Genomic DNA, 26,830 nt, shown 5'->3' with positions numbered 1-26,830 from the left:
TTTTCTGTTACAGATTACAAAAATGGTGTCTTCCTCTCTTGCATGCATGTGGTTAAAAAATAACCCCCAAACTACCAACTCATCTTACAAGTAACTAAGAACCTCTTCTGTTCTAAAGGCTTCAAAGCTCCCCCCACCCCTCCCCCAAGCCTTCACGCCCCCTTGTCCCGCACCCAGCAGAATATCAGCGTTTGGTTCCACGGTCCAAAGAGTGAGCCTACAACTTACTGCGGGTCATTGGAATAACCAGAGCCTGGTCCACGGCAGCGGACGGGGCCGGTCAATGACCTACAGCAGGCTCCCTTCTGATGTGTCATGTGGAGGCTCCGGGTCTCCACGCACGACGAGGAGGAAGCGCCCAGCCAAGGCTGCCCGGCCCGAAGCAGGTACCGCTCCTCGCCGCCCCTTGCAGCCGAACTCGCCTTGGAGTTGCTGTCACTTCTCCTAACTTGAATCAATATCCCCCACAGTCCATTGCTGCTCACACACCGCACAGGAAAAATGTCGGCCATGTTGATGTCAGCGCCGCCGCCGCTGCCAGAGCCTGTGTGTGCCTGTGCGGGGCGAGCTGCGCTGCGCCGCCGGGAGCGCGGGGGAGGGGCGGGCAGCCCGGCCCGGGGGGAGGAGGGCGATTCACGGGGGTTACCTTGATCGCGTGGGGAGGCTCCTCGAAAGTGACCAGCATGTACCTGTCTCCTCTGCTGGCGGGGTCCCGGGCGCGGAGCTGCGGGCACAAAGCGCAGGGTTACCCGAGGTAGCCAGCAGCAGCGCCCCACATGCGAGCCCCCGCCCGGCCCTCCCCAGCCCCGCGCCGCCCCCCCCCCCGGGGCGGCACGGCGCCCCCCCTCTCTCGCCGTCTGTCGCAGGCAAAGCCGGTACCTTCATGAAAGTCTCTACAGCGCCTTTGGCTATGTCCAGATAGGTGGTGCCCAGATGGGTGCGCTGGTTCATGGAGGCGGACGTGTCTATCAGGAAGAGTAAGATGGGCATAGTGCGGAGCAGCAGCGGGGCCGGCGGCTACATGGACACGGGGCGGGGGGCAGACACGGGGGACGGGCGGGCAGTAGGAGCTGTGAGTGCTCTGCACAGGGAGGAGCGCCTCTCCGCCACCACCCTCCTGCCCTCCCCTCCAGGGAGCTGCCCTGCTCGCCTTTGTGTGAGGGGCCCGTTCGAGCCCTGCACGGGCTGGTTTATGAGGAGAAGGCGGACAGGGCTGCACGGCTGCTGCCGCCGCTGGCCCCCCTGTTGATGTTACTCAGAAGTTTCAGGCAGAGCAGCCACAACCCACCCACCCCGGCACTTTCGCTCTCTAACTGAGGCGCTTCCTCGCTCGCAGCCCGCTTTTAAGGCAGCCTGGGCAGGTCGGGAGCCGCCCCCTACAGGCACGTCCCCAAGCCACGTGACCGCCTCCCTGCTCCGCCATAGGACTCCCGACGACCCTTCATTAGCATATTTAAATCGTGGGGAAAGAGAAACGAGGCGGCTCCAGCCGTTAAGGGAAAGGCGGTTGATGAGCACGCGTTCTAGTGATGCGCGTGCGCATTGCAGCCTTAGCGAGGGGGAGTAGCAATGACATAGGTGCCCCGGCTGCCTTGTACAGGGAAGGAAGTAACCCACGGGGACATGCTCAGTGGGGCTGGATGGGGCACGGTGGGGGTGGGGGGAAGAGGGAGCGGGCAGGGCGGGCCGCGAGAAGGGGGTGGGGCCCGCGGGTACGTAGGCCGGTCTCGGCCGCCAAGGAGGCCGGTACCGCGGCCGGGACGGGGCAGGGTGCCCGGCTGCGGGGAGCTGAGGACCCAGGGGTCGGCTCGGGAGTAACGTGCGGGAACGGGGCCCAAGCGCGAGGACAGTGGGAGCCGCTTTTCTGCGGGGCAAGCAGGCGCTGGAGGGCCGGGAGGCGGCAGGGCCTGGCGCTGGGAGCCGCTCGCCCACCGGCGGCCGGGGCGGTGACTGTCCTCTGCGAGCTGGCCGAGCAGCCCGCTCGGTCCGGTCCCCGCGCGGCTCCCGAGTGAGTCACGGGGCGGCGCTTGCCGCTGTCCGCGGGCCGCTCCGGCTCCCGTAACGCAGGCGCCCAGAGAGTCTGCCTCAGGCTGCGGGAAGCCCTCGCTGGGATCTTTCCTGACGGCGACGCAGTCCCCGGCAGGGGCGGGCCCACGGGGCACCCGGAACAGGGAGCGGGCGGGAGGCGTGTTCACGGGAAAAGCTCCCGCTAGGCCTAAGCTATAGCGGGGGCTGGGACCGCCCGTCCGCCCGCATCCGTTCCAGGGTCTGCAGGGACTGGAGGCGGGGTGTGTGTTGCATTCTACGTGCGGAGGACACTGCCTCATGGGAGGGTCAGGGACGGAGGCTTTGCGGGGCGACTCCTCCTGGGGGAGGCAATTGCTAGGCGTGGGGTGTAGCAACCATGTCTTGGGGAGGGGGGAGTTGGGGTAGATGCCTTTTCTGAGGGCGGCGGGACTCAGGATTACAGTCTCTGGAGGAATAAGCTGGGGCAGTTCTGTATCTTTCAGTGTGACAGTCGGTACGTTCAGATTGAGACAGCCTTGCATGCTTGGAGTGCTGTGGTTTTGACCTTAGAAGAACTGCACTTTTCTTCTGCTTCGATCCAGGGGGGCTGGAACTGGGGGTGCTGCATCCCTTGGCTTGAAGTAGTAATAAAAACCAAATGCATGGTTTTCGCTTTCAGCACCTGCACTGTAAAATATTGTTCCAGCTCCCCTAGTTGGATCTGAAATGTGACACTTAACTTGTCCAATAAAAACAAAACTCCCACCCCACAAGTCACTCAGAGCCCACTCAAAGAACTTGAAAAACTAGCAAGATTTTGCTCCTGTTTAGTTTAAAGAAGCCAAGGCTGTGCTGTTTCTCAGGTTAGGAGGTAGGGCCACAAGATCTGAGGGCCAGGCCACAGAAGCAAAGATATGACACTTTCTTCCATTTAAAGTGGTGAGTTAAACTAGTGTGCATTCCAGAAGTTTAAGGTAGAATCATAGGACTGGAAGGGACCTCGAGAGGTCATCTAGTCCAGTCCCCTGCACTCATGACAGGATTAAATATTTACAACCCAAGCTGTTTTGTTTAGGTTTCAGAGTAACAGCCGTGTTAGTCTATATTCACAAAAAGAAAAGGAGTACTTGTGGCACCTTAGAGACTAATCAATTTATCTGAGCATAAGCTTTCGTGAGCTACAGCTCACTTTAGGGTTTTTAATGTGTGAAAAATTGTGAATAGTGCACAGGCAGAACCATCTCAATTATAAACTGTCAGGGGCTCAGGCTATCTTACAGTTTGTTTAGACTAGGAAAAATGATAATAGGTTGAGGTTAGGGGATGCATTTTAGCTAACCCCAGTCTAACCTCTTCTCAACCTTTCCTCAGTCAGTGCTGAGGCAACCTAAACTTACTTCCAGTAAATCATGTAGTGCTGGGGCTACTTCCAGTCAGTTAGTGCAACGTTGCTACCAGTATGCTGGACGCCTCTGCTCCCAGCTCTTTCTCCAGCAGTTGGGCCTTTTGCTTTTCCTTTCTGTTCCCCAACCCTTAAAGAAGTAGGAAATCAGAGGCTTCTTTTCTCTTCTCACTTGTGAATTTAGCAACAGCTCAGGAGCTGCTCTGTTCCCTATCTGATTTTCCCTTCCTGTGAAAAATGTACCGGCTCCAGTTGATCTGCTCCCATCACTCCCAAAGAACTAGAAGCTTAGGAATTGCTGTGCTCCTTCCTTTCTTGCCTCCAGAAAAGAAGCCAGGAGCTCCCAGCCTTATTCAGCTCACTTTCCCAGGCTCATTTCAAGGTAAAAAATGGCTGCTTACAGTAACTCTGATTCTTTGAGATGTTTTGTCCACTTAGATCCTGCTATAGATGTATACACACGTCATGTGTAAGAGCAGTCTTTTGGCCCCCATGTGTCCTACACCACCACCCAACCCCCACCTCTCCTGAAGATATAAATGAGTGGGTCCAACTGCCGCTTAGTTCCTTTGCCAATATAGAATCCTAAGTTTAAAGGACTCCACAGTAGCAACAAAGAAGGGTGGGTCCTGGGATGCATATGGACAAAACACCTTGGAGAATTAAAGTTACTGTAAGGCAAATTAATGATTTTTTCTTTTAATTTTTTTCTCACTTAAATCCCACTGAAGATGATTGGCTAGTAGCTGTCTCCCTAAGGAGTTGGGTGCCATGGTAAGACTGTAGGGCTCCACTACTAAATTGAGCATCAGAGCTAGTAACTGCGACTAGAGAGTAATGTTGAGTAAATGTACTGAATTCCAAGTGGCTGCCCTGCAAATTTCTGATAGAGGCATGTTCGTCAAAAATCAAAAAGGTTGCTTAAGCCCTAGCTGTGTATGCTTTAATCTGAGAAGGAGCTAATTTATTTAGTTTCCAGAAGATCTAATACAATCTGATATGCATTTCTAGAGTCTGTGGGTCAAAATAGTTTGCCTTCTAGACCAGTGGTTCCCAAACTTGTTTCGCTGCTTGTGCAGGGAAAGCCCCTGGTGGGCCAGACCGGTTTGTTTACCTGCTGTGTCTGCAGGGTCGGCCGATCGCGGCTCCCAGTGGCCGTGGTTCGCTGCTCCAGGCCAATGGGAGCTGCTGGAAGCGGCGGCCAGTACGTCCCTCGGCCTGCGTCGCTTCCAGCAGCTCCCATTGGCCTGGAGCAGCGAACCGCGGCCACTGGGAGCCGCAATTGGCCGACCCTGCGGATGCGGCAGGTAAACAAACCGGCCTGGCCTGCCAGGGCCTTTCCCTGCACCAGCAGTGGAACAAGTTTGGGATCCACCGCTCTAGACCTGTCCCTAAACACTACATGTGTCCAAGGTGACTTTTGGAAGGGTCTGGTTCTGTGAAGGTAGTTCTATGTAGGTAGTAAGAGAGTCTTTTCAACAAGTCAGGCATATGGCGTTTTGCTTCTGTAGGAGTCAAAGAAGTTTGGGAAAGAACATTAGGTGTATATACCGATCAGATGAAAGTCTGAGCTCACTGCGTAAGAACTTTGAGTGAGGTCTTAGAATCACCTTGTCTTCATGAAATATAGCGGAAGAGAAACCTGCCATTATACTTCAATCTCACTCATTCTTAGAGAAACCAACAAAAATGTTTTCTTGATAGTGGAGTGTAAAGCAAGAGGGGGCCAACAGATCTAGTCTGACCTGCGTGGCACAGGCCACTAACCCAGCTACCTTTGAATTGAGCCAAATAGCCTGGATTAGACTCAGGTACTATACCCTTCAGGAGACTATTTGTGCTACAGGCAGAAAACAGGAAGGACTGAGGTGCACCAATGCTTGCAACCCCTGCAGTGGCAGGGAATTGATTTGGTGAGATGTACCCAGATGATCCTAGCAAGTGACTAACACCCCATGCTGCAGAGGAATGTGCACCAAAAAAAAAAAGTCCCTGTCAATCTGAATTGGGAGAAAATTCCTTCTGGACCCCAAAAATGGTAATCAGTATGACTGTGAGGGTGTGAACAAGACCTACTAGCTATGTGAGATGATAAAAGGAACATAGTGCTATAGACACAAATTGGGTTTCTCTGAGGGCCAGGAACATCAAATTGAGTGTGACAGGGTTATATTTCTAGTGGAAATGTGGATCAGATACTTCAGAAATTTAAAAGATGTGGGTGCAAAAATACTGTGTGATCCCAAATTGGATGGTGATGGGCATGTATTGCAGCTAAATATACCCTCTCTGATCTGATGGAAAATCCTCAGCATTTCAAGAAAAATAAAATAATCCAGAATAACAGGAACAGATGTCTCCAACTATTGAAGTTGTTGCTGAGCAGCCCAAAATGAAAGATCTTGCCATTTGGCTATATCAGTTAGCCTTGTAAAAGACTTTTTGCTCTGAGTCAAAATATCTTGCACCTCTCTAGAATGACTCCTGCATACTGCACTTAAGCAGCTAGCATCTGTGCTGTCAGATGTGCGGGTGATGGGCCTAGGCATAGGTACTAACTAACTCTGTGGGTGCTCCAGGGCTAGAGCTCCCACAGAAAAAAATAGTGGGTGCTCAGCACCCACTGGTGGGCCCCTCCTCCTCCCCTCCAGTGCCTCCCGCCACCGGTGGGCTCCACCAATCAATTCCTCTCCCTCCGCCCAAGCACCTCCCATCCCCCGCAATCAGCTGTTTGGCAGCATGCAGGTGGCGCTGGGGGGGGGGAGGGGACACAATGGCGTGGGGGCAGTGCTGGGCAACACATGCCCCAGATGCCAGGGAGTGGAAGGGGTGGGATCAGCCCCTTTGGGATGCTGCTCTGCAGCGTGGTGGACTGGTGGCTGCCTGAGAGAGCCTGGCTGGGGAGGCAGATTCCGCTCCCGGCTCATGTGCTGGGGACTGGGGGTGGGTGAGCCGAAGTGCCCTCACCCCCTCCCAGCAAGTTTCCAGCTCACTTATCCCTGGCAGCCAAGCCTGGGCAGGGAATGGAAGCCACCTCTCCCCAGCCAGACTTTTTCAGGTAGCTGTTGGGCAGCAGAGCAGCAACCAGTGGCTCCCTCCCACTCCCTGCCTGGGTTCCCTCTCTCCGGGGAGAGTGGCAGAATGTGTGGGGGGTGGGGAAGGTGCAGTTGGAGGACAGAGTGTCCCCCCGCAGGTAACGTGCAGCGGGGAGAGTGCAGTGGTGCGGGGGGGGGCTGGCCCAGGGGGACATGTGACCTCCCCTTTAGATCATGCCCCCCCAGTATGGGGAGGCACCAGTTGTCTAGGGGGTGCCCTTGGGGGAGAGGGCGGAAAGGGGTGGGGGTGGGGCCTTGGAGGAAGGGGTGGGGTGGGGTGGGGCCTGCGATGGAGAGGGGGTCGAGCATCCCCCGGGAAATCAGGAAGTCAGTGCCTATGGGCCAGGGTGTAGGATTACACCATGATTCTCAAACAATGTCTAGAAATCTGGAAGAGTAATGGGCAGCTGAATTTATAGATGCATCAATTCTCTGTACCAGAACTAATGTGCCCATGCTGGTGCTGACAGTATTAATGGGGCTTTGTCCTGTCATACTTTTCTGAGGATTCTGAAAATTAATGGAATTGATAGGAGTAGACATCAGGTTTCTGTTCCACTGGATCATGAATGTATCCAAAAATGAGCCTGGGTTTATGCCTTGGTGGGATTAAAACTTGATACTTCTCCAGGTTGGTGGCAAAAATGTCTCCTGTAGGAACACCCTCTTTTAGGAAGACTTGACTGAGGTCCAGATCTTCAAAGGTATTTAGGCTTCTGACTCCCATTGATTTCAATGAATCTCTACAAATTCAGTCTTGACTAAATGAGCACTTTCTGCTGAGTTGATCTGCTAAGTGATTCTGAAAGCCTGGTATATGTACAGCTATGAGATTGATCTGATGTTGAATGCACCAGTCACAAATAGTCCTGACGGAGAGGAAGATGATCTCACTCCCCCTTGTCTCTTGACATAGTGCAGCACTGTAGTGTTGTCTGTCAGGACTTGAATTGTGGTCCTTTGGAGGGGAGGTAGGAACGCTCTACGTGGTAAATGTATGGCTATAAGATCTAGAACATTTATATGTAGATGAGTCTGTTAAAGAACCAGAGACCTTATGTCTGAAGGTGGTCTGGGTGTGTTCCCCATCCCTTTTTAACGACACCCATTACAAGAGTCGTGATAGGAGATGGGTGAGGTGAATAGGATGCCTTGACATACTTTTCATGTGTCGTTCCACCAGAGAAGAGAGGATAAGGCTTCTGAGGAAACTATATCCTGTAAATTCATGCTGTGTTTTCTTGATAAACTGATTTTTAACTGCCCCATAAGAGGTTGAAGGTGAAGTCTGGCACATGGCATCAAAGATGCAGATAGCTATGTGGTCCAACAGCCTGAGATGGGACATCACCAAAGTCCTTGGTTGAATATGTATAGGGCCCTACCAAATTCACAACCCGTTTTGGTCAATTTCATGGTCATAGGATTTTAAAAATCATAAATTTCATGGTTTCAGTTATTTAAATCTGAAATTTCACAGTATAGTAACCGTGAGGGACCCGAGTCAAAAAGGGGTCATGGGGGTGTCACAAGGATCTTGTAGGGGGATCATGGCATTGCCACCCTTACTTGTGTGCTGCTGCCTTCAGAGCTGGCCAACCGGAGGGCAGCAGCTGGCCGGGTGCCCAGCTCTGAATGCAGTGCCACCACCAGCAGCAAGGCAGAAATGAGGTTTCACTGCTGCTGGAGGCAGCACTGCCTTCAGAGCTGGACTCCAGCCTGCCGTGGTGGAGCTGAGGGAGGTTCCCGGAGATGGGTCTGACCCAGCCAAGGGAGCAGCCCATGCAGAGGAAGAGGAAGTCCTAGCCCTCCCCAACCTGTCCAGGACTAGCAGCTAGTGCCCCTAGCTGGGGCGCCCTCAGCCCTGCCCTCAAACCCAGTGCTTGGTAGTTAAAGGGGCCTTGGACTGGCTGTGTGTAGAGGGGGTTGACCACAGCACCCCCCTGACTATGGCGCCCTGGGCAGTCACCCACCTGTAAGGCCAGCCCTGCCCTCCCCCAAAAAATTGATGACCCCCCTTACCATCCCACCCTCACTTCTGCATTGCTGTTGGTGGGGACCACAGCCTTCAGAACTGAGCTCCTGGCCAGCAGCCACTGCTCTCCGGTCGCCCAACTCTGTGAAATACAGTCTCCCCTACAATAGCCAGATTTCACAGGGGAAATCAGATTTCATGGTCTGTGATGCATTTTTCATGGCCATGAATTTGGTAGGGCCCTAGATACGTATATTTGAGAATTGGTGGAGTGTGGTACAAAATCTGGCCTCTGGGAAATAAGCTCTTGCTGACCCCAAGCTGAGAAGTTAATTTTATTGTTTGAGTGAGAGTGGATGTGTCCTGATTGATTCTGAGGCCAACCAAGAAGAGGTGGCGAACCAGTTATACTGCATCAGTGACCTATTTTGGAGATATGCCTCAAATCAGCTAATTGCTGAGGTATGGGTGAATGTGGAGTCCTTAGAGTCAATCAGGGACCTTACAGAGGAGCTGCAATGAATAACAGGCATTTGGAAAACACACTTGGTGCTGTGGAAAGACTGAACAGTACCACACTGAACTAATAATACCTGTGTGCCACAATAAAATAAGTACCGGTACTTTCTGTGAGTTGGGTGGCTGGACAGATGGAAGCAAGCATCCTTAAGTCAAGAGTTCTGAACGAATCTTGGGGGATCTAGGGAAGGAATTATGAATGCTAGAGAGACCAGCCTTGACCCTAAAGTGATGGATGAATGTGTTGAGTCATCTGATATCTAGAATGGGACACCATTCTCCTTTCTGTTTCGGGATAAGGAATTAATAGTAGTAAAACCCCTTGTTGTTGGGGAGAAGAGGGTACCCTCTCCATTGCACCACGTTGTAGAAGAATATCTGCTTCTTGCTTTAGTAGTATCTTGTGAGAGGAATATCTGAAAAGGGACAGGAATGGAGGAGTTGGCAAGGACTGAAATTGAACTGAATAACCCTTGTGTAACAGCAGTTCTAGTTCAGGCATCAAAGAAAGAAAGAGGTGATAGCCAAATGGTGGAAGGAAAGGATATAGGTCCTTGTAGATCAGTCTATGTCTTTCGATTGTGGTATCAAACTTTCTAATAGAGCTGTCAAGCAATTAATCGTGCAATTAAAAAACTGTGTGATTAAACAATAATAGATTACCATTTGTTTAAATATTTTGTATGTTTTCTGCATTTTCAAATATTCATTTAAATTACAACTCAGAATACAAAGTGTGTACAGTGCTCACTTTATATTATTTTTATGACAGATATTTGCACTGTAAAAAAGAAACAAAAGAAACAGTATTTTTCAATTCACCTAATACAAGTACTGTAGTAGTGCAATCTCTTTATCATGAAAGTTGAATGTACAAATGTAGAATTAAGTACGAAAAAAAAAAAACCTGCACTCAGAAATAAAACAATGTAAAACTTTACAGCCTACAAGTCCACTCACTCCTACTTCTTGTTCAGCCAATTACTCAGACAAACGAGTTTGTTTACTTTTGTAGGAGATAATGCTGCCTGCTTGTTTACAATATCACCTGAAAGTGAGAACAGGCATTCACATGCCACTGTTGCAGCTGGCATTGCAAGATACTTATGTGCCAAATGCGCTAATGATATCCCTTTGTGCTTTGTCCGCCATGCCAGAGGACATGCGTCCATGTTGATGATGGGTTCTGCTCGATACAATCCAAAGCGGGCTGATGCACGTTCATTTTCATCATCTGAGTCAGATGCCACCAGCAGGAGGTTGATTTTCTTTTTTGGTGGTTCGGGTTCTGTAGTTTTGGAGTGTTGCTCTTTTAAGACTTCTGAAACATACTCCACACCTCATCCCTCTCAGATTTTGAAAGGCAAGTCAGATTCTTAAATGTTGGGGTCAAGTGCTGTAGCTATCTTTAGAAATCTCACATTGGTACCTTCATTGCGTTTTGTCAAATCTGCAGTGAAAGTGTTCTTAAAATGAACAACATCTGCTGAGTCACCATCCGAGACTGCTATAACATGAAATATATGGCAGAATGCGGGTAAAACACAGAGCAGGAGACATACAATTCTCTCCCAAGGAGTTGAGTCACAAATTTGATTAACGCATTATTTTTTTAACGGCCGTCATCAGCATGGAAGCATGTCCTCTGGAATGGTGGCCCAAGCATGAAGGGGCATACGAATGTTTAGGATATCTGGCCCGTAAATACCCTGCAATACCGGCTACAAAAGTGTCATGTGAATGCCTGTTCTCACTTTCAGGTGACATTGTGAATAAGAAGCGGGCAGCATTATCTCCCGTAAATATAAACAAACCTGTTTGTCTTAAAGATTGGCTGAACACGAAGTAGGACTGAGTAGGCTCTAAAGTTTTACATTGTTTTGTTTTTGAATGCAGTCATGTTACAAATGAAGATTTTTTTTTTGGTAAGTTGCACTTTCATGACAAAGAGAGTGCACTCCAGTATTTGTATGAAGTGAATTGAAAAATACTATTTCTTTTATCATTTTTACAGTACAACTATTTGTAATAAAAAATAATATAAAGTGAGCGCTTTACACTTTGTGGGCTGGGGCTGGGGTGCAGGCTCTGGGCTGGGGCTGAGGAGTTCGGAGTCTGGGAAGGGGCTCCAGGCTGAGCCTGGGGCATGGATTTTGGGTGCAGGAAGGGACTCCGGGCTGGGGAAGAGTGTTGGGGTGCAGGAGGGGTCTCAGGGCTGGGGCAGGGCGTTGGGGTGCAGGAGGGGGTACAGGGTGCTGGCTCTGGGAAGGGCTCAGGGCTGGGGTGCGGGAGGATTGAGGGCTCCCGCCGAGCAGCACTTACCTTGGGCGGCTCCCAGTCGGCAGTGCAGCAGGGCTAAGGCAGGCTGCCTGCCTGCTGTGGCCCCGCACCACTCCCATAAACAGCCAGCACGCCCCTACGGGCCGTCGGGGGGGAACTTGGCGTCATGCGCTGCCCCTTCCCTGCAGGCACCACCCCCGCAGCACCCATTGGTTGCAGTTTCCCGTTCCCGGCCAATGGGAGCTGCAGGGGCGGTGCTTGCAGGCAAGAGCAGTGCACGGAGACCCCTGCTGTCCCCTCTAACCCCACAGCCCGCAGGGGCGTGCTGGCTGTTTTCAGGAGTGGCGCGGGGCCAGGGCAGGCAGGAAGCCTGCCTTAGCCCCGCTGTGCCACCAGACTTTTAGTGGTCGGAGATTGCAGTCAGCTGTCAGAGGCTCCTGGATTGACTAGTCGATCGCGATTTACTAGTTGGTGACCACTGCTCTAAAGCCTGCCAGAAGCACTCCCTCCTTGGCAGTGATGCTCATGGGATCTGCCCACTGCAACCGAGTCCCATCAGTGTGTGGCAGAAGGGGAGGGGAGTCATGTCTCCAGGGGCTTCCTCCCCCACGTCGGCACTCCTGCTCCCCCGCATCCCAAAGCACTGCTCAGAACACAGCTGGGTGAACTCTGGGGCTTATGTGGGTGAAGTGTGTCCAAAGGTGGGTGAAGCTCCTCCAGGCATGTGACCATCAGGGAAGTACAATGAAGAGGACTCCTCCCCCGCCACCATCACTGCCTGTCTGATTAGAGAAAGGAGCTGATCACCCTCATCTTGGGTGCAAGTGCCCGCCCCCAACAGTGTTTTGCTAGTTTTCTCTTGTGAATTCTGAGTAGTTTCATCTGAATTTATGTACATGTAGCATACAAAATGAGATTTATTTTTTCATTAGCAGTTTATCACTTCTGTGAACATTGTTTCTTCTTGCAATAAATACAGCATTGCCTGTACTCTGAAGTTTGGGAGGAACCAACATGCAATGAAAGAAAGACAGATGTATAAATGAGGCATGCATACAACCAGCTGAAGCATGGCTGGAGTTTCGGGAGGGAAAAAAGAAATCACATCAAAGTGACACTCCAGCAAGAGTTGCATGTAAAAGGCACTGATGAAACATTAAATTTTCTGTTAAGTGCTTTCTGTCTCACATAGCACACCACACCACATAGCCGTGCGTGAAGTTTTCATATAATATGCAAACAACAGTCATGGATCACAAAGGGAGCAATCACTTCGGAGTGAAAGTTGAACATCCTAGTTCAGCTTATTCAGTAAACACTAATAAAATGTTGAAATTAACCTTTTAAAGTTTTAACTTAGAATAAAATAATTAAATGGACCTATCTAAAACTGAGACAAGCTAAAATGGATATTCGGAAGATTTTTCTGACAAGTGACTCTTGAACCATCAGTGACTGATTCAGTGCAGGATTTTACAACACCTCCAGACTGGGCCCTGCCATTGCCTGACTCGGGTTGTTACCTGCACAAATTCTCTGTCACTTGCACACTCTAGGACATCTAATCTCTACCTAGTTCCTAGGGCACAAGGCTTCGACGTCTACCTAGTTCCTAGGGCTCCAGGCGTAACCCGGTTAATTTAGGCACCTGCACTCTTTCCCAGTTCCTTGGGCTTGAGGTGAAAGGCACCTAACTTTACCCCTCTGTGGGCTCCGGGCTCTATTCCGGGTTCCAGGCTCTACTCCGAGCTCCAGGTAAACACCCATTCCCTGTGGACTCAGGGCTTAATTTTTTGCGGGTTTACAGGTCTTTTACCAGTGAAAGAGCCTTACACAGTAATATCCTACTTAACCTCTATTTATTAACAGTCACCAAAACAAAATGCACACGCTACACATACAATGCTCACCACTCCCAATAAGACAGATGAACTTTTCTTGATGGCCAATCAGGATCAGGTCATACTGGGGGGGGCGGAAGGAGAGAGACACGGACGGACTGACTCAAGTTTCTGCCTGAAGTCGTTGGCAGGGTGTTGAGGTCTGGCAGCTCTGATCTTTGGGCTGTGTCCTGGAGTTGGTTCCCAAAAAACTTCCTTTTGGACCCCAGTTTATATAGTAAAACCTGAGTCCTGCTTAGCTGTACCTTAACCAATCATTTTACTAAAATTTTACTAACCAATCCTAACATATTGTAACAAAATTCTCTAACCTAATCATCCCATCACCTTACATAATTAATTTTGCTAGGTGTATATTATGTAACAGGCAGAAACAATCAAAGAACCAGACAGATCATACAGACAAACAATAGAGAAGTAGGGACCATAAAGATAAAACAATAAAGAAATGTGGATTTCACAACCACAACTATTGTTAAGTGATTTCTTGCCAGACAGAATGTTATCAAACTAAGTTTTCTTTAACCATCTTAAGATCTGTTTCTTTATCTGGTGATAGTGGGTGCTATTACCTTAAAAGTGAGATATTGCCTTCTTAACAGCCTGATATTACATTGCTTTAATGTAGTTTAGATGGAATGTGAGGATGTGACTTCCTGCTTCTCAGCTCATGGCTGCTGCTCTCTTAATATGGGTGCAGGCAAAGGCCTTACAATATGGCTATAGGAAAAGGCTGTATCCTTACAGAGTCTGAACACTTTATCATTGCAAGCAGAACAAAAGGATCTCGAATGTTTGCATGCAGTGAGTACAGGTTCTGTCAGCATAGATACGACTGAAGTATGATGTGAGACACGTAACCGTTCCTACAGATCTTGGAGAAAAAGCAATGGGCCTAATCAACCACATCTGCCTGATTTTCCAAGGAGAATGTTTGGGAAACACAATAGTTCTTTTCCAGTTTTCTATTACAATACATTTCCTTGGGATGAATATTCTGTTCAACAAGATGTTATATTCTGCTTTCCCTGCTATCACTACCGCTCTGAAACAGCCTATGTGGATGATACCTTAATCAAAAAGGGTGTGAGGGATTGGATGACAATCTCTGAAAAATTGTCTAAACATGCTGTTTCCCAGGTTCATGTGAAGTGTATGGAAAAGTGGCAGTGCTTCAAACATAGCAAAGGAACTGGATCAGTAGCAGTGAAGCTTTCAGCAAGTGATAAAAGTGCCAATGAGAGAAACTGGGATTACCTTACTAAGGTTTGTGATATTGTCAAATTACTTTCGAAACTTGGTTTACCATTTCAAGGTCACGATAAGGGAAAGGAATCTAAATTGAAAGAGAATTTCCATGAATGTTGTGATTTCTTTTCAAAGTATGATGAAACTTTCAAGAAACTGCAGGCAAGTTAATTTAATTACACAAGCCCTGAATTTCAAAATAAAGTACTGCAGATTTGGTTTGCAAATAAATTATACAGGTAGTGAATAAGACCTTTATTTTTATTTTTTTTTTTTTTTGTAATTGTACATTAGGCCAGGTCATTTAAGACAGAGCAGCTTCCAGTTCATATCAGATACTCAGAAACTCTAGAGATTAAAGAAAGTTTCTTGTGCTTAATCAATTACTTGTCTTCCTGAAATGCAAATATCATTCATATTGCCATAAAGACAGCTTTGAAGTGGATTACAGAATGTGCCGAGAGTAGTTCAATCTTATGATGGTGCTTCTGTGATGTCAGGACACATTGCTGGGGTTCAGCAGTGAATGAAGAAAGACCATCTGATTGCATGGCACACAAATTCAACGTCGTCCTCATGGTGTACTATAAAGTAAATTGTAGTGCTGTGGTCTTTCTAAATGTACTTGAGAAATTGTGTTCAGTGTTTGTGGAGCCAACCAACCATCAGATGTTTCTTGACATGCAGACAGCTTTGGGTCTCAAGCATCAAGAGATAGTGCAGCTCACTGATATGCACTGGGCATGTAAGTGGAGAAGTGTGTTTGCAGTAAAAACACAGTACACTGCCATCGTGCGGGTGTCTAAAAGATCTGAGTGAACAAGGCGAAAAGTGGTCTGTGGAGGCAAATGGCCTTTATTATCACATAAAGTTTCATTCATTGCATGCTTAATTATCTTTCAACATTTTATGAAAGTTGTTCATTTTGCTCACAAAGGACTTCAAGGCATCGATACCACACTTTCAAGAGCTTCCCTATCATAGAGAAAACGAAAATTACTTTGACAAATGCAGAAGTGAAGAAGGCTGGAATGATATGTGGAAAAAAATAACAGAGTTCTGTCAAGACCATAACATTGCAGTGTCAGATGAAGACTCACTTCATTCTCCAAAAAGAAAAAAAGTAGTAAAAGCCTTGCAGCTCTTATGGACTTCAGTGTCCCAATAACTTTGGGTCAAAGAAAGTGTGTAGAAGAGGCAACAAATGTATCGGAAACCACCAAGACTGTAACTGTATCTGAAAAAAAGCAGGTGGCATCAGCAGTTGAACCTTCCTGTTTTGGATGGCATAATTGCAGAGTTAGAGAGATGATTCTCAAAAGAATCAGTGGAAATTGCTGAAGCATGTGGCTCACTCATAAGTTTTGATAGAATTGGCATTCATCCACTCTTGCAGAAATATGCAGACCTACTCAACGTAAATCCTCACCTTGCAGCTGGAGAAATGGACATTTTTACCAGTACGGAATCTCCTGTTACTTTTCAAATACTTCAAGAAGAATGTCTCAGATTATGTACCAAAACTGTTACAAACTCATTCAGTTAGCTCTCACATTGCCAGTCAGGATGGCCACATTGGAACAAAGCTTTTCTGCAATGAGACAGATTAGAAACTGGTTGTATTCAACCATGGGAGAAGAAAAATTTTCTTCACTTAGAAGCTGATTTAACTGCAAAGCTGATTCCAGAGAACATTGTGGACATCTACGCTAACCGAAGGGAAAGACGATTGCATCTACATTAAGGTAAATACAGTATTTCTATACAAAGACACTGTTTATGTAGCCCTAAAAGGTAAATATAGTATTTCTATATTAAGACAATGTTTATTTAGCTCTAAATCCAGAGAGATGTGATTCATAGTTACATGAAAGTGCTCAGTTCTGTTTATTCAAGAATTTGTTTTTATGCTAATGTTGATTTTTAAGTGGTAGCTGGTAAAGATGTCAAATAATTAAGTTAAAATAAAAAATTAAGGGTGATGAACTTAAACTCTATTTGTGATTTCAAGTACATTGTAATTTCAGTACCACTAACAGTTGGTAAATCCAGAAGTTAGACCTATACCTATTATTAATAGTATTAAGACCCTCTAGTCCCCCAAATATAGAAATCAAACTATACCTATAGGGAATAGGTACACCAGCTGATTTCTTTGCAACTAACTCCAAATGCTGATATCACAACACATACATCGGAGGAAGGGGTTACCTTGACATCATCACTGAAACAGATGTAGCTCTTTTTGGCCTCTCAGCTTTTTTACATAATAGGCATATTTATATCTAATATACAGTTTAAATTAGCTAGTGTGATAGTCACTTGTTTTATTTGCAACATAAAGGAACACTCAATTTAAAAATCACATTTCTGTCTGAAAAAATATTTTTATACTGAGACATCCTGTACCCCACGTTCACCACTTTAATAAGATTTGATGTATTTTGTACAAAGTATGCCTTATGAGGTATCATTTGAAAACTCACAATCTGCTGAACATCATTGTCCTGTCAAAATGTGTGTAACAACACGGTGTGTAAAGATACGGGATTTAACTGTAAGATGTTATTAAAGTATGTCTTAATTCTGGGGAATGCCCATAATTAGTTCCTCAGAGACAACAAAGGACAGACCAACACCCAGTACGGGAGAAGGGATAAACAAGAAATATACATTTCATCACAGGGATGATCCAAACCTCACTTACACAAGAGACTGCTTGTCACCTCCACCCAAGCTAGGGTAATCCTCAGAGTGGGGAGAGGGGTATAAAAACTGTGGCCTTCACCTCCCCTCTGCCCGTCTCTCTGCTCATGATATCAACGAACACCTGAAGGACTCTGAACTGGGGGAGGGGTCCCAGGCTGGAAGGAGACCCAGCCTTTGAAATTTACTGCAGCTTCTGGTGATACAGACCTCTTTGTTTTTAATTATACTTAGCTTGGTCAGTTAGGTATTAGCTTTCATGTTTATCTTTTATTTTCTTTGTAACCAATTTTTACTTTTATGCCTTATTACTTGTAATCACTTAAAATCTATCTTTCTGTAGTTAATAAACTTGTTTTATCTATACCAGTGTGTGTTTAGATTGAAATGTCTGGGGACCTCCGCTTGAGATAACAAAGCTGGTGCATACACATTTTCCTTTGATGAGATGACAGACTTTCTATGAGCTTGTACTGTTCAGGAGGGTACTGAGCAATACAAGATGCACATTTCTGGGGAACAAGGCTGGAACTAAGAATTTGCTGGTATTGCCCCGGATGTAATTCATGAGTGGCTAACTAGTAGAACTCAATACTATATCGTTTGGATCAAGTTTTGTGCTAATGTCTGCAAATGAGCAGAACTAGGGAGTGGTGGCTCTTACAGCAAAGCAGTGTAAAAGCACCTTAGACTAAAGAGTCAGGGGACACAGCTGTTGAACAGTCCAGATTGTACCTAGAGAATGTCACACCTACTATTGTGACAAGTAACACCTATTTTATAACTGAACGACGAGAGAAAGAAAGCCATTTTTTTCTGTTTTGTTTACTGTATACATTTGAGAGCATATTGCATATAATCATTATCACTATATAGTGAGCCATTTTCCCCATTTGTTTCTGTGGCTTTCACACAACAGCAAGGGAGGAAAAAAATTGTTAATCACAAAATTTGTCTGAGAAACTGAGTAGCAGCTGTAGTATCTGAAGCTATGTAATTTGTTTTCTGAAATGTGGACTGATTGTGTCCAGTTAAAAAGAAGTCTGACAGTCTAAAAAAACCCAACCTTGCAAATCTTAGGGTAACTTTAGAGAATCAGTGTATAAAGATACACTTTTGAAATAAAGCCTCTCTTACTAATGTTAACTTGAAAATGTATACAAAATGGTATTTTTGGTATCAGATTTGTTGTTGAATAAATTTTACATTATAATCCAGTTTCTCCACTTCTTGTTTGATACAAGTGTGATCATAATCCTCTTACAAAATCACAGTATGTTCTTATCAAAATTATTTTGTGATATACTGCCATCTTGAATAGAAGATACGCTTTGAGGGAGACTATATAGATCAAAGAAATTAGAGACGGAAATAGAGCTATTTGATTTTGTCCATCTTCCCTGTTTCATGTAGAATATTTTTCAGGATTTTGTTTTATCCAGTTTTTAATAACACAATTGATAAAACTTCCATAGCTTCCACAGTGGAGTAGATTCTTACTATTAAGATTTTTTGCCCGATATTCTGCTTAATGTTTCCTTTGCTTAATTTTATCCTGTTACTCCTAGCTACAGTATACCCTTTTAGACCACTCTAAACAATCCCAGTTTACACTCTTTCAGTAGCTACTTGTAGTTATCCTAGCCCTTCGTTTTGCCAGTTGTGCTCCCTCTCTCTCTCGCTATATATATATATATATACACATATACATATATATGTATACACACACACAGTTCTATTAATATTTCTTTATAAATCATTTTTTGTTCTCTAAACTCCCTGTAGCTTGTGACATCTGTATGCTGTCTATTTATTTGTTCACTTTTCCATTACTTTCAGTACAGGGATTTATTTCCCCTAAAAAATTCTTTAGCAGTTCTTAACAAAGCCACATCATTTCCTTCTTACAACTCATGGTAGCTTAGATGGCCATCACAGGGTGAGTAATTCCTGGAAAAGGTTAACCAGAGAAGAATGAAAACCAAAAGTACAACTGTTAACTTTAGGATCCGATTTTTTTTCAGAGGTGAGGAGTAACTGCATCTCCCTTTAACTTTGATGGGAGTTGCAGGTACTCATCTCAAAAATGAGACCTATCCAATACCTTCCATTTTCCAAAGGTCTTTGGGTGCTGAGAAAAGAACATTGAGAGAGCTGGCTAGCAGTTTTGGGGTTTTTGTATTCTTCAGCCCTATCCTAAAGTACTGACTTCTCAAAACCTTCATCACCGGTTTCCTGGCTTGTAATTGGTGCTGACCAATTTCAAAGGCTGTTTTAGCTTCCCTAGCACCAGAGCACAGTGAAGCTAAATGGCTTTGCAGACTGATGACCTTTGAAGGGGCTGCACTCTGGCGTTCCCTGGCCTGTCTTCAGAGACAGCCAGCCTCATTTTCTTAGGATGGGAAACCTAAGTGTAGTATTTGAAGCTCATGGTGGGTTTTTTTGTTGTTGTTGTTTTTGTTTTGTCATCCAGAGCCTTTTCATTGTGCTCTGGCTGAAGAATCTGAACCACAATGGAGAGTACATAACTCTGAGGGCATAACTAAGGGCTTGTCTATGCTGTGGGATAATGCTCAGTATGGATGTGTAGTTTGTGAGGTGCACTAATGCGTTACACATTAAATGATCTATGTAGACCCTGTTGTGCAAACTCAGCCATGTCTACACTACAGAGCTGAATCAGCGCTGCTGCAATCGATTCAGCGGCATCGATCTAGCAGCTCTGGTGAAGATGTGCTAAATCGATGGCAGAGCACTCTCCCGTCAATTTCTGTGCCCCACCTCCCCGAAAAGCGTAAGGTAAGTTGGCAGGAGAGCTTCTCCCATTGACATAGCACAGTGTAGACACCTCGATAAGTGGATCTAGCTACATCAACTTCAGTTATGTTATTCGTGTAACTGAAGTAGTGTAGTTTAGATTGATTTACCGCGGTAGTGTAGACCAGCCCTAAATGTTCCCTAGTGCACTTTAACAGCATGATCTATGGACCAATAATACGCAACAAGTTAGTGAGGTTTAGAAATCACATGCCTATAGACTGCATTACCCACCATGTAGAAAAGCCCTGTCATTTGTTTATCCAGGGATTTCATTACACTCTGGGATTGGACTGCATTTTGACTTTTTGGTATAGTCTATTATCTGAATACCTATTACACATGGCTTTGAGAGACTAAGTTCATGAATGTTTATAAAATACTTGCTATCCTTTAATGAAAGGTACTGTAGAAGTGCACAATAATGTAATTTTCTAACAAATTTTTTTGACTTTTTAATCTCAAGAGTCACCTATGCAGCAATACCTATACAAAAATCAACTAATTAATGATGGGTAGGTGGCGGGACAAATGGACAGGGAACAGATGTCACTGATTTATGTTAATTGCAAATGTGTGTAAAAATTGCATAAATTGATTGTATCTAATCCCACCGTACTTCTCTTCCACCTCCTCTTAATATCAATGATATTAGACTTTAAGCTCATCTGGGCAAAGGAGTGTGTCGTATGTGCTAAAGTAATATGAATATTAAATAAATTTAAGATTCCTCCATTAATTAAACATTAAAATAAATTTTGAGAATGTTGGTTAAAACATTAAAAGCATGGAAATTATATGGTAATGTAGGTAAAGATTCAAATAACTTTATAGTTCATACATTCTCGTATTTGGCCTTTTTCACCATTCCAGTGCTTTTCCTCTTTTTTGCAGCTCTGGAGGCAGGATGCTTGTCGGTGATGGGTGACTTCATCTGTCATAAATATAAAGGGAAGGGTAAACACCTTTAAAATCCCTCCTGGCCAGAGGAAGAATCCTTTCACTTGTAAAGGGTTAAGAAGCTAGGATAACCTCGCTGGCACCTCACCAAAATGACCAATGAGGAGACAAGATACTTTCAAAAGCCGGGGGGAGGGAGAAACAAAGCTCGCTCGCTCTCTCTCTGTCTGTGTGATGCTTTTGCCGGGGACAGAACAGGAATGGAGTCTTAGAACTCAGTAAGTAATCTAGCTAGATATGCATTAGCTCATGATTTTTTTAAATGGCTGAGAATGTGCTGAATAGAATGGATATTCCTGTCTTTGTGACTTTTTGTAACTTAAGGTTTTGCCTAGAGGGATTCTCTACGTTTTGAATCTAATTACCCTGTAAGGTATTTACCATCCTGATTTTACAGAGATGATTATTTTTACTTTTTCTTCTATTAAAATTCTTCTTGTAAGAAACTAAATGCTTCTTTTCATTGTTCTTAAGATCCAAGGGTTTGGGTCTGTGGTCACCTATGCAAATTGGTGAGGATTTTTATCAAACCTTCCCCAGGAAGGGGGGTGCAAGGTTTTGGTGAGGATTTTGGGGGGTAAGACGTTTCCAAATGGCTCTTTCCCAATAATAAATCCGGTTAGACGTTTGGTGGTGGCAGTGGAAGTCCAAGGGCAAAAGGTAAAATAGTTTGTACCTTGGGGAAGTTTTAACCTAAGCTGGTAAAAGTAAGCTTAGGAGGTTTTCATGCAGGTCCCCACATCTGTACCCTAGAGTTCAGAGTGGGGAAGGAACCTTGACACCATCTAACAAAAAGAAAGAAAGAAAGAAAAGTCTATACTTCCACCCCCATCCCGCAGTTTCTTCAGTTGAGAAGAAAGATGTCCCAGACTAGTTTTTTTTTTTTAAATTGGAGTCAGATGGAGTAATGCCAAGAAAAAAGGCCATCCTAGAGCATCAGTAAAGTCAAGAAATTAGACAAACTTTCTTTGGGGTGCAATCAAGGCATTTTCTTTTAGAGGAGGTTTTGAAAATGTAGTGTGGAACCTTCTCTCTTAGGTACTAAAGCAGCTTTGGCATCCATCTGAGCTACAGCTGAACTTACCCAGCCCATTTGGGCTTGAACTGATATCCTCTATGAGATCTCTCGATCAGACCAAACAATGTCAGAATAGTACTGCACAGGATCTCTGTAGCATCTTCATCTCTGATGCTTCCTTGGACTTCTTACATTTTATATCCAGGTCAATGGCTAGGAACATGGTGACCATGGGACAACATCTATGGATTAGCTCCTAAAAAGAGGACATACAGGCTATGGCCTCTGTTGTTCTCCTCTATCTAGAGCAGGGGGAAAGCTCTTTAGAGCATCCTTTAAGCATGCCATGTTTGAAGCTATGGATAAGGAAAATAAATCCTGAACTTCATGCAGACAGAAGAGGGCTTACAGATCTTATAACAAAGTGAAACAGTCATTTTATTTTTTATTTTAGTAGACTCAGTAAGATGTTTATGTGATGATGGTTTGTTCTCCAGAGGACACTGGAATTACAATAGAGAAGGAAGAACCAGGGCTGGTGTTAACAAGCTGCCCACCCCCCAAAAAGTAGGACTCTTTGAAAATTGTTTTTTCCATTTGTCGGTGCAGCTGTGTCAGCTGGGGAGTAGACTTAAATTTCTTGAGGTGTGATTACCACCTAAAGCAGATGAATGATGAAAGTTTTGAGCAAGGGATATGCTAGAGAATTCTTCCGACTTCCTTGAAGCATTTTTGTCTGCCTCAGCTCAAATCCAACCACATACTCTCTAATTATAGAGACTATTGCGCCTCTCTTGGATTTTAGGGAAAGGGAGCCTATCCCAAAAGGAAAGCATCTGGTATTCTTACTCTGCTTTCTACCTAATCTCCAAGAACTCTGGAGGAAATAGTGCTATTCTAGACCTGAACTGCTGAACAAATCCAGTGAAAAAATCACTCTTCATGATAAAAACTCTGAAGACTATCCTGTTGGCCATATCTTAGGGTTACACCATAGACCTGTGGGAAGTATATCTCCACATCTCAATGCAGTCTTCCCATAGAAAACACCTCTTTTTCTTTTATGGTGCAAACTGCTGTCAGTAGAGAGCACTACCATTTGGCCTTGCTATCTTACCCAGTGAATTCACTGAAGTGATAGTGGTCCTGATAGCTGCTCCCAGGAAGAGAAGGGTACATGCATATGTATATATATCTGTATATCCCTTTCTCCACAACATTCCCATTTAGGTATATTCAAGATGACAAGCATTTTAGAACAGCAAACACGTAATATTTCTCCAGCAACATGGCTTTATAACAGTCATCCAGAAAAAAAGTCAATTAAAATGCTAGTTTCTTGCAAAGATTTGCTGACCTGGGCAATACTGTTTGTGACTGTTCCAGAGGTTTCTTCTGTCTCTTCCTGCAAGCATTCTTTCCTATCTACGTTGCAGTTTCAGTAGCCCAGGAAATCATGTCCTTTCTGGACTGGTGGACCTTCCCACACATTTCCTAGCATAACAATCCTATTGTGGAACCAGAGACATACATTGTTACCATGGATGCCAGATACTGGCTTGCAGAACTCATTTAGCCAATCAAATGGTTCAGGGATACTGATCCCAGTCACAGTCAATTTGGAGCATAAACTGGTTGCAGCTATCAGAGATTCATTTACAAAAAGCAAGCACTTCCCAGGGAGGTGAAACAATAAAAAAAAATTGTAAATGGAAAAAAGTTTTGAAAATGTCAAAATGCCCCATTCTGACATTTTTTGAATGAAAAATTTCAATTTTTCATTTTGAAACAACTTGTTTTTTTAAAAAATCTATACTTAAAAATATTAAAAGTAAAGTGTTGGGAAAAAATTGAAATGTTTCAGTTTACCAAATTTTTGTTTCAGAATTTCATTTCACAAAATTTTTTAAAATTTTGGCTTTGTCACAATTTGGGACAAAATCTCAAAATTTTTCATGGGACAGAAAATTCATTTTCCAACCAGTTTTAGTAGAAACTAGAAAGTCCTATCTGCTGGAACATGCTGCCCCTTTTTAACTACTCTATGTGTGAATTTTTTTTAATTACTGTATACCTATACAATAAGGCCCTGTTCTGTGTACTTACATAGTCCCAGTGAAGTCAGTGTACCTCCAAGCCAATGCAGGGATCTGCCTGCACAGGGCCCTTGCAGGATCAAGGCCTTAGTTTGTAAATATTTCCATTTTGAAGTGAGGGCACTGAAAAAGGATTATTTTCAAATGTGCAAAGGGGGATAATTTGTAATTAGCTGAACATTCAAAACCTTTTCTTGAACTTATTTGAAATTTAAGGGATGCTTTGTTGTAGTCCTAATCACCCCAATTTTTAGCCAACAATTTTTTCAATGTCCCAATTTAGAGAAGGGGTATAAATATCAGGCTTATAATGTAATCTTGATTATAACATTAACTGTGATGAGAGGACTTTCTTTCCATAATAATGTCCTGCACCAAATAATGCTGTTTCTTCAGCCATGAGTTCTTCAGTTGTTGGAAATAGCTTTTAATTTCATGATGCTGCAGTTGGAGAGGCTTGACTGTTCCAGAACTGGCTCTGATCTTTACCTGTTCATAAACCCTTCTCTCAAGGCAGTACACAATTCATGGTTATTTTCCAAGCATACATCCAAAATGTAAAGGTCAGGAAAGCAAATTAGCGCATCCCACAATCTATGCCCTGGCCAATAAAAATTACACGTATACTTCTCCACTTTTGGTACTGCATATTTTATTCTGTATATTGATTATGTGATTAACACTTTCCTCTAGATTTTTCTGCTCCTTCCTTACTTTAAGCTAAATTCATATCTCTGTGTTTTTAGGGCCTGATACTGGCACACTACATGTGAGGAATACTTGTAACATTGATATCAAAGAGACTACTCCTTGAATAAGGTACTACTCATCATGAAGATGGCAGAATCAGGCCTTTACCTGTTAAACCCATTTCACTCTCAACTATCAAAAATATACAGTAGAACTTCAGAAATGTTTGTAACTCTGAACAAAATGTTATGGTTGTTCTTTCAAAAGTTTACAACTGAACATTGACTTAATACAGTTTAGAAACTTTATTATGCAGAAGAAAAATGCTGCTTTTAACCATCTTAATTTAAATGAAAGAAGCACAGAACGTTTCCTTACTCTGTCAAATCCTTTTTTTAAAACTTTCCCTTCATTTTTTTAATAACACTGTACTGTTGTTGCCCCCGCCCCCCCCCCTTTTTTTTTGGTCTCTGCTGCTGCCTGATTGCATACTGCCTGTTCCAAGTAAGGTGTGTGTTTGACCAGTCAGTTTGTAACTGAGGTTCTACTATATTGCTAATTCCTTTGTATTGTCATTTAACTCTATTTTGTTTAGATAAGTTCCTTATCTATATCATTACCTTTCCCTTTTAAGTACTTTTTATCTTCCCTATATTCATCTCCAGGTAAAGTCTTTCTTCTTTCTTGTCATTTCCAGTCACACACACTAGATAGCTCTCTTCAGCTAGTTGAAGATCAAAAAGACACTTTCTCCTGACAAGTCTTTCACTGTACGCAAAGGTGTTGTAGCCATGTTGGTCCCAGGATATTAGAGAGACAAGGTGGATGAGATAGTATCTTTTATTGGACCAGCTTCTATTGGTGAGAGAGACACAATCTTTTGAGTTTCACAGCGCTCTTCTGCAGATAAGAACAAGGTCCTTTCATTCTCAGTTTGCTGTCTGCCTATCTTCAACAGTAGCCAATCAGTAATTCTTGATCGTGGAGTAAGTTTCAATATTCAAAGAGTGAATTATGTCCCAGCTGTCACTTCAGAGTTAAGTGACAGCTATTCAGCCCAGTCATGGTCCAGTGCAACAGAGGTAGGACTCAGTCACATCCCTCTGCCAAGCACATACAACCATTGCTTTACAAGCAGTAGGAGTTGGAACATTACACAGGCCCATTCATTTTTCTTTGCAGAGGAACTATGGTATCTTGTGCCATAATTATGTGTTCTTTTGAATGCACTGGCCCTTTTCCACATTCAGTCACATTCTTTCCATTGCTGCATCTGCTCATTGTTTCTTAATTTCCCAACATTTGCTTATTGAAATCTATTACACTTGTATTAGTGCATCTTACAGTAGTTGCCATTAAAATAAATAGTTTTTACTTTTGCCTAATTAACATAATCACAGTATTTCTAAAATTAATATAGCAAAGACTGCTGGAATGTTAATTAGTTTCAATTTTAAATTTTAATAGTGACCATTGTCCAGATCTGTTTGCATGTAGTGTTCAGGTAGCTCATTGTCACTAGTACCAAACTTTCATATAACTGTCATGTTGTGGTCAATTCCTCCTTACTGCCAATAAGTAAGTCCTGGATGGCTTTTTCTCTGTTTGAATTCTGTTTTCTGGATTGTGAAATTATTCTCTGCATGATTTAAGAACCATTTCATGATACATGTTTAGCAAGCAGTATTTATTACTGTTACGCAATAGATGTCTGGATAGTTAATGACCTCTGAGTGCACAGTCATGTAGTTTCTTGCTCCTAAATAGATGGTCTGGGAATTTTTATCTCTTCTTTTACAATAAATTAGAATTAGTGTGGTATGTGTCCACTTACTAAGATGCAAAAATGCAATGGGCATAAAAGATTTCCCTCAGGGTAGTTATACATAGCCAGACTCCCCCATGTCCTCCCACTCCCCAAATGTATTGTCCTAGAAGCATGGAACCCAGGCATTGGCCCTCATGTTCTTTGTGTATATGTGTTTTTTCCTGGCAAAGAAGGAAGGAGACAAGTGAAAAAATCTTGAGCAAATAAAAAAATAATTTGGATGAAAGAAAAGATTAAATTAAAAGCCAGAGCTGAGGCTCTCAACCCCCTAACTGGAAGATGCAAGGG

The 26,830-nt window shown here is 44.2% G+C and overlaps 1 protein-coding gene and 1 long non-coding RNA gene across 4 annotated transcripts in view; one reads left to right on the top strand and one right to left on the bottom strand.

The window, feature by feature from the left end:
• INTS6 (integrator complex subunit 6) overlaps positions 1–1,268 on the bottom strand; it is a 73,712-nt gene extending 72,444 nt beyond the window's left edge. The window contains exons 1-2 of the mRNA XM_074960331.1: positions 880–1,268; positions 647–724 (exon numbers count right to left, since the gene is read on the bottom strand). Of these exons, the coding sequence (XP_074816432.1) occupies positions 647–724; positions 880–990 (189 nt within the window). The 5' untranslated portion in view covers positions 991–1,268. The remainder of the gene's footprint in view (positions 1–646; positions 725–879) is intronic.
• On the top strand, positions 278–21,191 carry LOC141991916 (uncharacterized). Of its 3 annotated transcripts, none has more exons than XR_012640492.1 (4): positions 278–386; positions 14,320–14,445; positions 15,365–16,172; positions 20,845–21,191. It is a non-coding gene; the product is annotated as an uncharacterized LOC141991916 (long non-coding RNA). The 3 variants fall into 3 exon arrangements; XR_012640491.1 differs by lacking the exon at positions 278–386 and adding an exon at positions 1,725–2,008; XR_012640493.1 differs by lacking the exon at positions 278–386 and adding an exon at positions 3,701–3,791.
• Positions 21,192–26,830: the final 5,639 nt, after the last annotated feature.

Source organism: Natator depressus, chromosome 1, assembly GCF_965152275.1.
Source record: "Natator depressus isolate rNatDep1 chromosome 1, rNatDep2.hap1, whole genome shotgun sequence".
NCBI lineage: Eukaryota > Metazoa > Chordata > Testudines > Cheloniidae > Natator > Natator depressus.
Note: the sequence above shows the minus strand (reverse complement) of the source record. Positions and strands in the feature narration are given on the sequence as shown.